General features: G+C 37.1%; 2 protein-coding genes across 2 annotated transcripts; both read left to right on the top strand.

Moving 5' to 3' along the window:
- The first annotated feature begins 1,968 nt into the window (after positions 1 to 1,968).
- LOC145775191 (reactive oxygen species modulator 1-like) lies at positions 1,969 to 2,874 on the top strand. Its single transcript, XM_082586427.1, has one exon. The coding sequence runs from the start codon at positions 2,016 to 2,018 to the stop codon at positions 2,262 to 2,264; it is 249 nt and encodes an 82-aa protein (XP_082442553.1). The 5' UTR covers positions 1,969 to 2,015; the 3' UTR covers positions 2,265 to 2,874.
- Positions 2,875 to 2,878: 4 nt separating this feature from the next.
- LOC145775190 (E3 ubiquitin-protein ligase CHIP-like) lies at positions 2,879 to 15,939 on the top strand. The gene is made up of 8 exons (XM_082586426.1): positions 2,879 to 3,004; positions 3,409 to 3,483; positions 3,682 to 3,805; positions 4,076 to 4,241; positions 5,213 to 5,297; positions 7,144 to 7,200; positions 10,623 to 10,739; positions 12,221 to 15,939. Exons 1-8 carry the CDS (start codon positions 2,915 to 2,917, stop codon positions 12,344 to 12,346), a joined length of 840 nt encoding a protein of 279 aa, XP_082442552.1. The 5' UTR covers positions 2,879 to 2,914; the 3' UTR covers positions 12,347 to 15,939.
- The last annotated feature ends 1,210 nt before the right edge of the window (positions 15,940 to 17,149 follow it).

Here is a 17,149-nt window from a genome sequence, read left to right as displayed (position 1 = left end):
AAGTCGAAATTCTGCCACTGAAATTGACTACAATGCAACTGCCAACCAATCAGAACGTGTTATAAGAGGCTACCGTCCAATTGTGACCCTTATAGCTCTCATCCAGAGAGTTAATGCTTGTTTTGAACTTTATTTGGAAATTACAGAAGAAAAAGAGCAATAGCAGAGGTGAGAATCGAACACGCGTCAATGAAATGACTACTTTCTAGCCCTAACCCTAACCCCTAAGCCAACCAGCTGACAAAAAATCCATCACTTAATTTGCTTTCTATGATCTTCTTTTCGCCATTTTTTACGTCACTTAAACCGCAGCTTATGATTGGTTGGCGGTTTCATTCTAGTCAATTTCAGTGGCAGAATTTCGACTTGTTAAAGTGGCTACCTGCAAATGGCTTGCAGTTGACAGGGTTTTGGAGCTGGCTTGTGAGGGAAGTTGTACGAGTGTTTTTGGTTAATAGCCTAGCTGATTTCACGGGTGTGGCAGACTTGATGACCACTTCGGTCCTTCTGTCACTCCCATCATCATCAGCAAACAACCTAGCTCACATTGTAATCTTGTATTGTTTTTTTTTCACATGTGGTGATGATGCAAAATAAAAGAACTTCTTCTGATAAGCTCAGTTACCAGGCTATAGGCCTAGCGAAACAGATGTAACCTAATTCGTACCCTGAAAGAATGGAAAAAAAAAGGAAAAGCGAAAATTCCGATCCGTGTGCTATTTTGGCTTTTTTAAATTTTTTATTTCAATTTTTTCATAGTACGAATAGCTAGGAATAGCACCTAAACAAACGGGCGCCACAGTGCTCCGCACCTAAATATCTAGACGCCACAGTGTGCACACCTATTTGACCGGCGCCTAACTGTTTGCGCCTAAAAGACTTGCTCCCAGTTTTAGCAAGTTCTGTTCTAAAACCTAGCAAGCTGAAAAGACATTTGGTAACACATCATCCAGATTTTCAAAACAACCAGCTTCACACAAGTTGTTTGCATTAATTTTGCACATGCGAACAAATTGAAATGACCACTTACTCGTGTTTTATGATGAAACCAAGATCAGAAAAATGCTTACTGCAGTCTTACAACATACCGTATTATGTGAACATATATAGAACGTATATAGTGAACAGTCTCTCTCTGTTTTTTAATACCGTATTATGTGTGTTTTAGTGCAATAGCAAATAATATTTGTATTTTAAGTGCCCTAAACAAAAAGTGACGTCCATACAATATTAGGCAATTAAACGCAAAAATTACGGTATATAATTTTCACGATAGAGCCGAAATTTCAAAAAAAAAACTTTCAGAGGTCCTAAAATATCTTGTTGTATTCTAAAACTAGGGCTAAAGTTGGATTTAAGAAAAAAATCTGATTAATCCCCCCTCTTAATGATACTAAAGCTAGACAATGAGTTTAAAAATGGCACAGTCACAACACTTTAGACACAGAACAATTTTTTACATTACATAAAACGTCCATACGAATGGAATAGTGGTGGCCTTCTTTCAGACAGAAGCAAGTCCTTAAGCTTTCCCAGTGCCGATTTAAAATTCCTGTTTATTAATTAAATAAAACATCCTCGTTCGCCATTCTTTCCAGTGCTGCGGTGGAGAGAGTTTTGCTCTTTGGAAAGACGTGCCAAAACGGGCTGGATTTAGCAACTCACGTTTTGAAATACTCATGTTTTTGAAAGATGCCTCACAATACATTTCACCTAAAACGTGTTTTCTATAACAATGTTGAAATGGCAGTGTAAACAAATGATATCATTTATTTTCAAGGTCATTTTGACAACATAAAGTGCTGTGTCCATTTAAGAGAAAAGTAGCTGTAGCGCATCCTACTTTTATTGATTGGTGGCAGTAGCGTGTGCTCCTATACCCTGAGTAGCGCATTTTTTATCAGATAATTTTGTGTTTTTATACTGATTGACTGCTTAAAATATTCCCAAATATATATTTTCAGATTTTGTTTGATTGTGTTATTAATTTATAATATACAAACTGGTACAACAAAATGCCTGTTGCTGGAGGAAATGTCGCATCTGGACAGAAACTTTCATGCTGGGGAACACTTAAAATGGGATTTATGATGGGCTTTACGGTTGGAATGGGTGCTGGAATAATTTTTGGAACATTTGGTGGTTTACGTATGGGACTTCGAGGTCGAGAGCTTGTAGGTTCAATAGGGAAAACTATGCTTCAAAGTGGTGGAACATTTGGGACTTTTATGGGAATTGGAATGGGAATGCGAGGCTGTTTATGAAATATTATATTTTGACGATGAAAATTGTGCAAATTGTTTTCAACTACAGTTGTGATTATGTTGCCCTCAAAACATTCATTTGCCAATCTTGTTGCTTTATAAGATCTTCATTTACTTTTGACATTTGGTTTTTTGTCTTGTATGATATTGGTTTTGCTTTCGATAACATCATAAAAAAAGACAAAAAGCTTCTTTAAATGTTATGAAGTACCAGTATGCAATTTTTTCAGACATGAAATCCTTGTTCAATATTAAAAGACATGCAGAAGTTATTGCCACAATTTGCTTAAAACTCCACGGAAACTTGGCATGAACACGATTTTATGCTTTTTTGTTAAGTGTTCTTTTCGTCTTTTTTGTTGATGACAAGGAGACAAACAACTGTTTAGTGTATATGAATTGTTTTCTGAGAATAAATCATTTTTGTACCAGTAATACATTGACAGCAATTGTACTTTTAAATAGTCAAAATGTTTATGCTTTTCTTGGTCTGTGTAGTGTGTATTTACTTAAAAAGAAAACATATTTAAGCATCTCATTTTCATGACAACACTTTAAAATTTATAAGTTGTTTTTTTTTATTCTCCGACTTCATTTAATTTTTGAACAAGCAGAACTGTGTAATATTTGAATTTTTTAAGGAAGTAGCTATGGCTGCTATGCAGTATAAGTTGGAAGGAAATCGATTGTTTTCACAGAAGAAATATGAAGAAGCCATCAAACAATACACCAAAGCCATTGTAAGACGTAACTTTGTTAGGCCTATGTAATTAACGAAAGTCATCTCCTCTTGTAATTGTATAATAGTCCCCATCTGTAAATATATCAAACTGGTATCATGCAGTTTCACAACACTATGTTTACTTTTTGCTATCTTTACAAATTCTAAACCTTACTTTGTAACCTCTAGATGCAATAGTGAATTGCCATATCTAATATCTATGTAAATTACTTTTCAAAACAGGTTATAGAATTAGAACCTTTTACCATTGAACAACATGATAAAGTTTAACATCAAAGTACTTTTACATCTCAATTTTTATTTAACATTAAGCTTCAGAAAAAAGTAGATTATTGTAGAATTTGTTTATGTTGTCATTCATTTTTGCAATAAATTTGCTTTAATTTGTATGTTTTTTAATAGAACAAGAGTGAGACAACAGCTGTATTTTACACCAATCGAGCTTTATGCAACTTGAAACTGAAACGATGGAATGAGGTAAGTGCCCTTTAATGTAACTTTATCAAAGTTTTGTTAATAATTTGCAATGACATCTTAATTGTGTGGTGGAAGCATTTCATGGTTTTTACAAACTAGCCTACTAATTTTATCACACATCACATCCAATGAGTGGATAATAATGCTCAGAAACTGTTGACAAGGCTAAGTTAAAGGAGAAATAAAACTTTTTTATAGGTGATCACAGATTGCAAGGTAGCTCTAGACAATGACTCGCTATCAGTGAAAGGTCATTTTTTTATGGGTCAATCTGATGTGGAGTTGGAGAGGTTTGATGAAGCAATTGTCCACTTGTCGAAAGGTATTGTGGTAGTAAGATAGAATAATGTTAAGATACTTATCATTGTCAGTTAATTAAACTCATCATTGGTTTAACATTTATTAAAAATGTAAGCGATACTCTGAACAATCAACGTCATGAAAAAATCATAGGTGTAGAACTGTAGAGGTCTACTATCTGTTGACTGGCAGCTTCAATCGAAAATAAAAGATGTAATCTCAATTATCTCAAGAGCAGGATTTTTGGCTCATCCCTTTAAAAGACACATTTTTATTTGTCATCTTCTTTCAGCTCATGAACTTGCAAAGCAACAGAAACTAAATTTTGGAGATGACATTGCTGCTACTTTAAGAGCTGCAAAGAAGAAAAAGTGGGACAAGGCAGAACAGGAACGAATACAGCAAGAAATTGAACTACAAGTTTATCTCAACAAACTTATAGACAAAGACCAAGAAAGGTGCTTTATCATGATGGTGAAGGATTATAAAATGTCTTTATATCTACCCTTTTAATATACACTTTATACAGCACTAGTCTTGAAATGTGATGCAAAACTTTATGGTTGTAAACTTGTAAAAAGGCAAGCAGAAATTTATTTTATTACAAAGTATGTTCATTTTGAGTTTGCATAAAATGTCCTTCGTTTGTGTGTTTTATACCACACTGTCTGAGGCAGTGGGACTGAGAACTTAGTCTCATCAGCGGATTGATAGAGTCATATTTTTCAAGTTATGGCGTGATTGATGTTTATAAAAGGCGTTTAGACAAATTTGTATCCATACTTGAAAATTATATAACTGCAGACAGTTTCAAAAACGGTCGCCGGGGACTGAGGGCCATTCCTTTTTTAATTAGGATTTTTGGTGCATGTTTTTCTACAGGGAACATGCTCTTTCCTGCCCCTAACCTTCGTTTAAAAACCAGAGTGGTCTTAATGACCGGGTGCTCCTGCACGACAACTAACTAGTTCGGCCAACCTGGGTTTGACTTAAGTTTTCCTTCATGAAAGATGTTGCCATTGTAGCATGTAGCATTGTAGCTATCCTCCACCAACGGGACCAGACCCGGGGTAAGGTGCTACCTCTCCTCCTGACACCGAGGATGCAGTTTAACGTCATAACCAAGACATATATATGGTGTAATAGTCAGTTTATTCATTTGTCACAAACACAAACATGAAAAGAATACAAAATATGCAATAATCTGCTGTGTGTCATATGACGAGGAGACTGCGAAAAGACCAAGCAGTCATCTAGTCAGCAGCCACCTCAAGCTAGGTGATGTAGGTCTAAATAACATACACAAACAATCATACAAAAAATCAAGCATTTGCTGATATAGATACACATGTTTTTATTAGGCAAAGTAATATGTCAAACTTGTCTTAGTTTTATTGCGTAGTCCTAACATGTATTGTTATGTTTTAAGGTGCTTGGAGGAGAAATCCAAAGAATTCAGCGAGTCAGATAAGAAGCAATCCGACGAAATCCGCAAGGAAATTGAAGAACAACACGTTAGTTCAATTGTTAAAATTTTGGTGTCTAATGAGTAATACATTGTTGTGCTAGGGAGTCCGAGTCTAGTCAAGAACTTACTAACAATCGCAGTTTTCTCGTGGTGAAGCTGAAAAAAGGAGTTTACTCTCTTTCGTGTGGGCAAGTGATTGAAGCGTTCGAGTGGTGACTGATGTTCCGAAATTCGATGCTACACTCACAGTCTCATCCCAGCTATCAGTTCCCCTCCTTTTTGCATTGATTCAAGTCTGCAGACGTTGAATCAATAATATGAGACTGTGCACAAGGTTGTATTTCCCTAGAGTCTAGACCAGTGGTTCCCAACCTTTTTTGGTGTTGGGGCCGAATTTCAAACTTTAGAGTACGTATGGAGCCGCATGAAAACACTCAAGTAATTATAACAAAAATTTTAAAGCATGAAAGCATGTACCGACGAATAGCAACACTAACAAAAAAATAACACAAATCAATTTAATGTCCAACTTGGCATTGGCTTTGAGCTTAACAAGTTTGTCCAAGCGAGGCGCAATTGCAGAGAATGCAGTAGCTGCTTGAGGTGGTCATCGGTCAACCGATTGCGATATTTATTTTTGATTCTGATCATTTTGCTAAAAAGTGCTTCACGTATGTAAGTTGATCCAAATACAGAGGCGTTTTTCTGGGCATTGGTTTTCAAGTTGGGATACTTTCCCTCTGGAACTCAACTTCAAAATTCAAGTAGGTCTTCATTTTGAAATAATTGTTTGAGCTCGATATCTGACTGCATGTCTAGCAACTCCAATTGAATATTATCAGGAGCAGTGGCCACATTAACTGCAATAGGATTTGCAAACATGTTTATCATTGGCAAAAATAAATTCATTCCGTTAATGCGGCGGTTGAACTCATCAATCAATTTACTGATAAGTCTGCTGTATACTTCAAATGATCCATTGGTTCGATGGTCAGATAGCGTTGGGAAATGTGTTGTAACACCACCTGCAAGCTGCGTTTTCCAAAGACAAAGCTTGTTAACAAAAGCAATTGCTGTGCTGTACAAATTGTGACAAAACTTGCTATTGCCTTGTAGAGTTCGATTTAGAGTAGAAGGGTGTGTAGTGATATCAACAAAAAACGCCAAATCAGCAATCCAAACTTCATCGCCAAGCTGAGGGATATCTTTCTTTCCTTCAGCAAACCTTTTAATCTCTGGAAGAAGGTCATAGAATCTTTTGACACATGTTTTTGTGTTGATTTTCCTGTTTTGGGCTTGTTTGTAAGATTCACTTGCTTGTTTTAAAAAAAACACCCGCCATCCCTGCGTAAAATGAAAAGTTCACTGACAGTGCAACCTCTACGACACAACGACAGTGCAGTTTGTAAACAATTTTGACTTTGTAAACAATTTTGATAAGTTAAAAACTAATCGCCCTAATTATTATAAATATATTTTTTGTGGGATTTTCAGGGGTCAATGAGAGCTGCAAGAAGGCTAGCTTGGAACCGCTTGCGGCTCTAAGAACCGCGGTTGGGAATCACTGGTCTAGACAATCAATGGCATACCTTATCACAGTTCTTTCTATCTCTTACCTTACCAGGAAAAAGACTTGAGAAAGATTAATGACGTAGTTTATTGGGATATCTACGTAGAACAGTCAAATAAATGGTCAAATAGTTCTACTTGTGAAATGATAAATGAAAATTCTTGAAGGACTTTAACGAATGGTTCAGCACTTCCAACAAATAACCAAAAACAACTGTGAACAGCAATAAATTCTAACACCTGTAACTCTTATTCATTATTTCTTTATACGGTATCGGTATGCAACTCTTCACGATCTTTTTTCAAACTGTTTTGCATTTCAGGCGAAACGAAAGAAAGATTTGAATGCCATTTTTGCCCAAGTGGACGAGAGGCGAAAGGTTAGATTTTTTTATCAAACTGCTTGCCTGTTGTTGAATATTATCACTCTGCTTCTGCAACCAATCATTTGTAGAATTTTCATCAATATTTATTTGAACGTGTCAGAACAGTCGTGTTGGCAAAAAACATCATTTGACGTCATATGAGCCTTAGAAAAAGCAAGAAATAGGTATAAGATATTTATACAACCTCAAGACTAAGCTTTTTGTGTGGGATAGAAAAGTGTGACTATACTACATTGACTTTGAACGTCTAAATTTGCAACTAACATTTGTTAAGCTTTGAAAATAAAGTTGTCTGATTGCGATTTTAGTGTGGGCACATTTGTCATGAAAAAAGGTTTCGTGTATTTTTTTTTGTTAAAAGCAAAAACTTTATTGATTTTGTCAGATGAAACTATAAAGATGAAAAGAAATTAGGGTGGTATTTTTTCTGTGCACTCTAATGACCTAGAATCCCCTATCAAAATGGCCTAAATGAAATTTTAGCCCCTTTCATTTACAGTAAAAAATAAACAAAAGTACTTTATGACGTAAATACTTTGTAACAAAGTTGCTTTGTGACGCACATACAGCAAGCTTATTGAATCATTTTAATCAGCTGTTTTTTATAATTTATGACGTCATAGAAGAATGACAGCAGGCTACCAGAGAGAACCCAAGCTTGTACAACGGTTTTTACAGCTTTACTCAGGCTGCTGTATAAATACTTTCTCATCGCACCCGAACTTTCAAATTTGCAGCATGACTTTAAGAAAAAGTACTACTCTGGTAGCAAGGCAAAGAGAACGCAGCACCATGAGCTTACAGGAGGAAAACTCTCCCGATTAATGCAAAATGCTATCTAACTCAGCGTAGTATTTACGAGCATGGAAAGTGGAAACCCATTTGAATCCTCTGACGAAGATGAAATTTACAATTTGCTCACCAAAGCAGTTATGAATGAAACTGCTACCAACAACATCCTTCGGCGTGATGAGATTGGGCAACAGATTTTCGAAAGTTTCGTCACTGAACGTCTAGAAGGAAAACTTTTCGTGTGGGACAAAATGACCAGGAAAAAATTGTCTACATTCAAAAGTGCCAATGCAATTGCAAAAATCAGCATGGGAGACAAGGTAATCAAAATTTAAGAAGAGCGAGGACTGTTGCAGCGTTTCATTGTAATATCAAGAAGTCGACCGGAGCTAGGTCTCAAGGAATGTATCGGAACGAATGAGTTTGGTGTGGTGCCTCGATTTCTGTTTGCTGCTTCAGATGGATCCCTCCTGCTGGCATATGATAAGGCATCAATACTCCGTCATCTTGAGAAGCTGGATACCGGTAGTAACAGACAACGGGTACAAGTTGACAGGAATGAGGTAACTGTTACTCAACTGTCCGACAACCATTCATTCCAAGTACCCTTAAAGATGACAGACACAGCAGTTGAATATACCACTGTGGAGTGTGGACCCACCAGATGAACTGACAACTCACCGAGTGATCATCATTGATGGGATGGCTATGGTAAACGCAGTTATCAAAACGGAACAAATGAAAACATGCCAAGACTTTGCCGAAGCCTTTCTTCAGATAATTTGTAACTTGGGTAGTTGGGTACACAGTATGACGAGATCAGGTTGGTGTTTGACCGGTACATCGAAACATCACTCAAACAACAGATGCGAACAAAGAGGACCAAGGGAAAGTCAACACTTTAATCCAGAATATTTCCCTGAAGGACTTTCTCTCAGATATCCGCACCAAAGGAGAACTGACCGAGTATTTAGCTAAAAGGGTTGTACATCACAGCAAGAGCTCCAACAGCAGACTGAAAAAACTACTGGTGACATCGGAAACACAAACCAAGAGCAATGTTAATATTCCAGACTTGCTCCTGACTCACAGCCAAGAAGAGACAGACACTTTGATTATTCTGCACGCTCTAACTGTTTCCAGTGAAACAGAACTGGTTGTCAGTTCCCTCGACACAGACATCTTGTTGTTGCTCATCTACATGTATCCACATTTACCCGGATCTACAACTTTCCTTACGGGAAAGGGCAGATTGAAGAGGGACATTTGTGAGCGAAACATATACAACAACTTGGGACCAAAGTGTGCTTCTGCACTTCTAGGTTTTTATGCTCTGACTGGTTCCGATATGACTGGGAGATTTGCTGGCAGAACCAAAGACTTATGCTTCAAGGCATTTATGTCTTGTGATGGTGAGATCTTGGATGCACTAGCAATGCTCGGGAATGACACTGATCTTCCTGCTTATGTATGCTCGCAGTTGGAACACTTTGTCTGTATTTTGTATCGATCCAAAATCTACACGAAAGTGAATGACCTCCGTTGCGTTGGTTCCTCTTCTCCAATCGTGCAGCCGAAGAAGAAAACTTCCCACCAACTTCTGGTTCAATAGATTTGCACATTCGCCGGGCTCATTATGTATGCATGATTTGGAGAAAAGCTAGCAAAGCCCATTCCTACCTTCCAGCACCAAGTGCATTTGGTTGGACGTTTGATGCAGGTTCAAGTCACTTCACGCCAGATCATTGCTTAAATCCACCAGCTCCTAAAGCGGTGTTGCAACTCATAAAGTGCAGGTGTAAACGTGGATGGGAAGGAAGGTGCAGCTGCTACAAGAACAATATTCCATGTACAGAAGTCTGTGGCTGTGGTCTCAGCTGTAAAAACAAAACTATCCAACCAGTGATAAATGAAGACTGTAAATTTGAAGATGAATTGCTTTCTTTGACATTCAATAAATATTAAAAATTTCGTAGATGTCGGTTGTTAACGATAACTGCCATTTAATCAGAAGGCCTAAGACTTCTTACATCTTTTTCGTGTAATACGACTTAAAGGATCGAACATTAATTCAAGTTTCATTGCATTTAGATCAGTTCATTGGCTTTCTAGTTGCGTATTCTTTGTGAAAAATGCATACATTTAAGTTAATACAGTCCTTGGTATAAAATTACAAAATTGCGTAGCCTAGGTAGCTTAGCATACTTTTCGGGTGCGCGGGGGGTATTTTGAATTTGGCACATGTATGCCATAACGTAAATTCGATGATTCCATTAGATTTTCTGTCTCAGAAAACATATATTCAGATATTTTATTTGTAATTGTAGCCTATATACTTGCGAAAATATTGCATAATTATTGTTGTGCCCCGTTTTGGACGCCATCTTGGATTTCGTGCCCCAAAAATATTCAGAAAAAATGCCACCCTAATTTTTTTTTAAACTTATCATGTTTTCTTTCAAAAACAAGTGAGTTTCTGCTTTTAACAAAACAAAAACACGAAATTACAAATATGCCTACACTATTTGTTTTTATGCCTACACTATTTGTTTTTATGCCTACACTATTTGTTTTTATGCCTACACTATTTGTTTTTGTTTGATTTTTTGCTTTTATTTGGTCAGACTCGCGACGTCCCCGATTACATTTGTGGGAGAATAAGTTTTGAAGTGATGAAGGATCCTGTCATAACACCAAGTGGGATCACTTACGACAGAAAGGATATTGAAGAGCATTTGCAGGTTTTTGAAAAAAAATCACTGTTAAATAAATTTTGTAACGAAGAAATTAAAATAGAGACCTAGCAAAATGACATGATGCGTGAACGTCTCTATAATGACATCTGAACTTGAAGCCTGGTCTCATCTTGGCAGCAAACAAGATTGTCATATTGGCGGTTTTAATGCCAGCTTTTAGAAACTTGACGTTTTTTAATAGATTCTAAGGTTAAAATGTGGCACGGTCGAAACACCTTAGGCTATGGTAGTAATCATCTTGTTGACAAAATCAGCCCAAACTGCAAAATTGTATGATAAGTATCATCAAGATTCGGGAAAAGTTGCCTTTTTAAACCTTATGTTATGTAAATAGGCTACTGCGTATTAATAAAACAAGAGTTTTTTAAGCTATTTGCAATGCTGAAATTTTTTTTAAAAGCGCCAAAAATACATCAAAATGCTGAAGTCAAAATAGCTTGCAAAACGCATTAAAAAAAAGGCTCAAATCAAACTTCTCAGATTTGGCTTCTTGCCAAATCTGAGAAGTTAGGTAATACGATAGTTTATCGAACGACAGTTTATCGAACGACGGTTAATCGAAACGACAGTTTATCGAACGACAATTAATCGAACGACGGTTAATCGAAACGACTGTTCACCGAACGACAATTTATCAAACGACAGTTAATCGAAAACCTAACCTAATACCTAACCCCTGAGTATTCCATTGCATATGTGCTTCGTCGTTCGATAAACTGTCGTTTCGATAAACAGTCGGTCAATGAACTGTCGTTTCGATAAACTGTCGGTTCGATGAACTGTCGTTTCGATGAACTGTCGTTTCGATGAATTGTCGTTAAATAAACTGTTTTTCGATAAACTGTCGATTGATTAACTGTCGTTCGATAAATTGTCTTTCGATAAATTGTCGCGTCACGATCCTGTTAGATGCCAAGATGAGGATTAGCGTTTTAGGCCTCGTCCAGGTGCTATTATAGCGACTTGTACGCAAGATGCACAAAAAACTATTGTGAATTAATTTTATTTATTTATTTATTTGTATCAGACAAGGTTGTCCATATTAAAACCAAAACACAAGTAGTTCGTTAATTAATATAAAGTAGTTTAATTAATTGGTTAATTAATAAAAAGTAGTTTGTTAATTAGCTAGCGAAAACTTACCATAATCCCAGACAGCGAAATCTGTTATTTTTACATTGATTCGTCGGCTGCATAGCTGAGTGGTGAAGGTTCTGGTACGGCACGTAAAAGGCGCCGGTTCGACACCTCTCAAGAGCATGCAGCTGTATTTTTGGCAGAATACTTGATGACATGCCTGAAGGTGGACACGCAGGTTGGCTTCCTTGCCTTCCCGTCCACTCAATCTAAATCTTCAACCACTGAGTGTAAGCCTGGATACCAATCAACAACAATGTCTGGCAGACGTGTAAACCGTGTTTAAAAATGCAACACTGACTTGTCGTGAAATTTTCTTTGTTGTACAGAGAGTCGGCCACTTCGACCCTGTGACCAGAACAGAACTGAAATCAAACCAACTTGTTCCAAACCTCGCAATGAGAGAAGTGATCACTCACTTTGTGGAAGAAAACGGATGGGTGGAAGATTTCTGAATGTTTAAAGTTTCAAAGCGCTGATTTCTTTAATGTTTAAGTTTTTTTGCTCGTTGGCTCGAATCATCAATTGCAATGCTCTGCCACCATTTTACGCTCATACGTAGTTAAAGATTTCATGTAACAAGCATACATTGTGATCAATAGGCGAAAATGCACCACTTAAACCAAGATGGCCAACTTGGCAGCTTAAAAAGGTAACTGTAAGTACTGCTAATTGCGTTGTAACCTGCTTGTAAAGCCTTGTGTTTATTTAGAAAAATACTTCCACTACCGTATGTTTCCATTTAGATGAAATGTTGTATGTAGTGTATCAAGGCAAAAGTTAAGTTGAAGCTGGTAAAGCCAAGTTCATAACATCCAACTTCTATCTCCAGTAGGCTACGTTCAACAATCTTGATTGAACGAAAGGTTTTAATGGCCCTGGGAAGCCATGTGTTATTTTTTATAGCTTAAACTTACAAGGAATCTTCATTAAATCTGCGGAGTAAGTTAGTACGGAAATATAAAACCTGTGGCAGCCATAACCCAGCCATTTTTTTGTTGGTTTAACGTCTGCAGACGGTGAATGCGAGTTGAAGCCACAGCGTAGAACATTGTTTATTTCGTACAATTTTTTTTTGATGGGCCTTATTTTTTACTTGAATCAAACTACCATCTATTTTGTATGGAAGCGTTCAACATTGTATTTGACTTGTGACAAGTTGCTTTCATCAGCGCTTTGCACAATTTTCTCCTTTTTTGCATTTTACTTTTTTGTCTTTCACTCTTAACTGTGTACGTAAATGCTTGGAGTCTTCTTTCTTTGCGCTGTTGACTCGAGATCCGTTCTTCTTTTCGTAGCAGCTAGTCGGAGAATACTGTATTTTTTCGGAGAAATTTTCATTCTGATAGTATTAGTTATTATTTCAGTACTTGTGCGACTATTTGATACGGTAATGTTTCTATAAATTATTTTGCATAGTTTGGTCTAGAATCTAGATTGACGCAAATGCATAACAGCCATTCGATGCGTTTTTTTGACTCGATATATCGAGGTCTAGTTTGTTGAGTAATATCTCGATTCTCGGTGAGTTTGAATGTATACTATACAACATGACAGCTTAAAGTGCAGAAAATCCTCATTTTATCTTCAGTGTTGAAATACTATTGTTACAACACCGAAAGTGAAAGCCTCAGTTGTCGAAACACTTACAGAACACGGTTTGTGTATTTTGTGGTGTGTTTTATAGTGGTTGATTTTATGCATTTATGAGCTTCAAATCCTGTTAACCATCGCCGAATTGACCGTTTGAAACGTAATGTGACTATATTTTACCTCTTGCACCTTATTGAAAGTTACTCAATAAAGAATAAGATTCCAAGCCCTTTTTGACAACCCTTCTACAATATCTTTTTCTGTTTAATTCTTGTTTGAATGGTCGTCGAAATCAGGAAGTCGTGTGTCCAGAAAACTTCTTTCAGTCGTAATTAGTGTAACATTGTCAGGAACTCGATTTTCATTGAAATGTTAGTATTTTTTTACTCCTAAAAAGCATTTTAGTAGCTTTAGAAGCTGTTCAAATATCATATAGCGACGCCATTGAGTTGGTGGCAAAACTGGTGTGGAACACAAACACAAAACTATTGTGTGGGGTAGGGGACAGACTTCATATACATGTAGATGATAAAATAGTAAGAAAATGGCGTCATGTGGTATTTGAACAACTCCTTATATGGTGTGGTATATTGTTTATTAAATGTTACCTTTTTGTTCTGTTGAACGCTGGACTTCAATCAAACACTGCAGGGTCGCTCTGTTTTCATCTGTGCTCCAGCCAGCAAATTGGCTTTTCTACAGTTCTTTCGTACATTGATTCAACGTCAGTAAAAAAAGCTGATATGCTGACTGGGCCGGGGGTTCTTTGGTCCTGGTCTGTAGCACTAACAGTTTTAGACCTCCCCAAACAGCAAATCAACCGCTTTTTTACATTGATCTACAGAGGTTGAATCAGTTTAAAAAGCGGTTGATTTGCTGTCTAGGTGTTAGCTTGATTGCGACATTTCATTTTAACTTTTCTGAGTATTTCTTTCACTTAGCTGCGCAAACATTTCTTCCAATGCGTTTTATAGATTTTGAAACATTGTTGTATTCACTTTCCTGTAGGAGGTTATTGTTTATTCTCTTCTGTAGGCTACCTTTCACACTGTGTAATAAAAAAAAAGTTGTAAAGTATGGCAGCTCTACTCAGGCCCGGATTTAGGAGGGGGCAGTTGCCCCGGGCCCCCCTATGTGGAAAAAAAATGTAATTTTGTGTTATATTTTTCATTTTGGCCTTTAAAGTTTCTGCAAAATGCTGTGCAGTACTGGACTGATGCTACTGTAGACGCAGAGGTGGTTTTTGCATGGGGGCCCCCCGATCTAAAAGTGCCCCGGACCTGTCCGGACCCCCATCAGTTAAATCCGGCCCTGGCTCCACTCTGCATGGTAGCCACTTTAACATGTATTACAGGGCCTGGAAGACCCAATGACACCGCCAACCAATCATAAAATGTTCAAGTGACTACCGTCCAATTGTTACCCTTCTAGCATTCAGCCAGAGAGTTGATCCTACTTTGAACTTTGTTTGGTAATTACAGAAGAAAAACGAGTTATAGTTAGGGTGAAAATCGAACACACGTCATCGAAATGATTACCACTACTTTAACCTTTTACCCCAAGCTGTGGATGACGAAACGCTGACTTAATTTACTTTATATCAGAAATGTTTTCTCTTTTTTTTTAAACGCTGTTCCTGTAACTACTGATTGGTGCGTTGATTCATTTGTTTTACAAAAGTTTTTTATGTTTCAGTGCCTACCGCTTTACACAAGAAACAAACTTTGCACTAGAAAAAATAACGAAGATTCTGGCTAAACAAATAACTGCACATTATGTCTCAAAAGTACGGCTTCTGAAATGTTTTGTTAGGTAGCATTTGGGCAACTGGCACGCCACTTCACTATGACGTAATAATCATAGATCTTCGGTAGAGAGTTTGTCTTGTTAAACCATAGGCATACGAAGCAGAGCAACTTATCAAGTTTAACATATTCAAGATTATTATATTTACAAAAACACAAAACTACGCAACAAATTAAATATCGAACGTTTTCCACATCATAAGAAGTTCTCTTCATGAGTAACATAGCACATGGGCTATATACAATTTAACTAAATCTGAGTAATAATTGAGTTTGAGCTAGTCAGAAGTAGGCTACTGTGCAGTTTTTGTTTTTTCCAGTTTATAGTTATAATGACCATTGTATTTTATGTTGTTGTTGTTGATCACGCACGACCAGCGTGCTCAGCTGAATAATAAAAACGTAATAAATAATACAAAAATAATCTAACCTCTAAGCACCAATGATACAAAAATACTGGCTACGAATAATATGTCGGAATCTTATCGGTGTTTCATTCTTTTGGATAACATTAATATCCAGCCGGGCCCGGGTGACAACTAAGTCACTGGCTTTAGCTTGTAGATCCCGCAGTCATTTTGTTATCTCTTTCTCAGAGACGCTAAAATTTGTATATAACAGATGCACTGCCACATTTCGCAGTTCCTTTTTCTGGAATGTGTTGCTTTATCTGAGTCATTGACGAATGAAGGAATATAAAAGAATGATAATAAATGATGGAATATAAAAGAATGATTAGTCCGCTTCAATAGCTCAGTTGGTTAGCGCGTGACTTCTGGAAATAAGAGGCTTCAAGATGACAATTATTTGTCGGCAGCTGTGGCCGAGTGGTTAGCGCGTTGGGCTCGCAGTCGAGAGCCTGCATGTTCGACTCCAGCCACCCGCAATTGCTGTTGTTTCTCTGGGCAAGAGACTTTACGATAATTGCCTCTACCTAGTGATCGATTTCGAGTAATGGGCAGTACCAAATTTAAGTTATAAATAGAGTAGACAACCGGAAACAGACATTGCCGTCGGCTGCAGCGTGGGTCAGGTGTACGTCGGAAGGCGTACACCGATGCATAGCGCTCAAGTCCGCTTTCCCGCAATGCAGGATAAAGATAAACAAACAAAACAGGCGGCGCTGGTTCGACTCTCAGAGTGTGCGTCAAAACTTTACTCTGTCAATCTCGGTGACCGGGCCTGCATCAGTGATTCAAAGCATGCGAAACTGCCAGGATTATGCTCTGCAAGAAGCTTTCCTAGTTCGAGGATAAAGATTCAATCCATCATCTGCAGAAATGAAGAAAGGTTACGTAATGATTTGGCAACACTGTGCAGAGGTTTGTAATTTACAGTGTTACCATGTATACAAAAGATGTATTAAAATTTTAAAAATGCTCAATCAATTGTGTAGAAAATCCAGCCTGGAAGAAGTTGTGGAGCAAATGACCCTGATCTATGCAAATATATGGCCTTGAACAGACAAATATTTGTTTGTAAAGATAAGCATGTTTATTTCCGAAAACCAGTCATTTTCTTACACCCACTATTTGTTACTTCTTGTAACATACTACAGTACAACATTTATATTTATCTTCTTTTGCTCAATCCATTGTTTTGAGAATGTCATTCATGATATTATATGGTTTTATTGAAACAAATAAATTGATTTGACGAGTCAAGTTTAACTAAAGTTTGTGAAATTTACATCCTGGTGTGGAATGTTTTGTAGAGCTAATGAAAGTTTACTGATGAGCATCTGGTAACACTTGTAAACCTTTTAAAGATTTTGTTCATTCCATTTCGATTTCAGTTTCTTTTTATTTCTGACCATCACAACGAAAAATAATATATGCCAAACATAGCAGAGGTCTGGAA

Source organism: Aplidium turbinatum, chromosome 8 (genome assembly GCF_918807975.1).
Source record: "Aplidium turbinatum chromosome 8, kaAplTurb1.1, whole genome shotgun sequence".
Taxonomy (NCBI): Eukaryota; Metazoa; Chordata; class Ascidiacea; order Aplousobranchia; family Polyclinidae; genus Aplidium; species Aplidium turbinatum.
This window is presented reverse-complemented; position numbering and strand designations above follow the sequence as displayed.

Bases quoted from the DNA above. Each gene is read 5' to 3' on its own strand.
- LOC145775191 (XM_082586427.1), top strand. From the start codon at position 2,016: ATGCCTGTTGCTGGAGGAAATGTCGCATCTGGACAGAAACTTTCATGC.
- LOC145775190 (XM_082586426.1), top strand. From the start codon at position 2,915: ATGGCTGCTATGCAGTATAAGTTGGAAGGAAATCGATTGTTTTCACAG. The intron at 3,806-4,075 runs GTATTGTGGTAG...ATCTTCTTTCAG, and splicing joins AATTGTCCACTTGTCGAAAG to CTCATGAACTTGCAAAGCAA. The intron at 5,298-7,143 runs GTTAGTTCAATT...TTTGCATTTCAG, and splicing joins AGGAAATTGAAGAACAACAC to GCGAAACGAAAGAAAGATTT.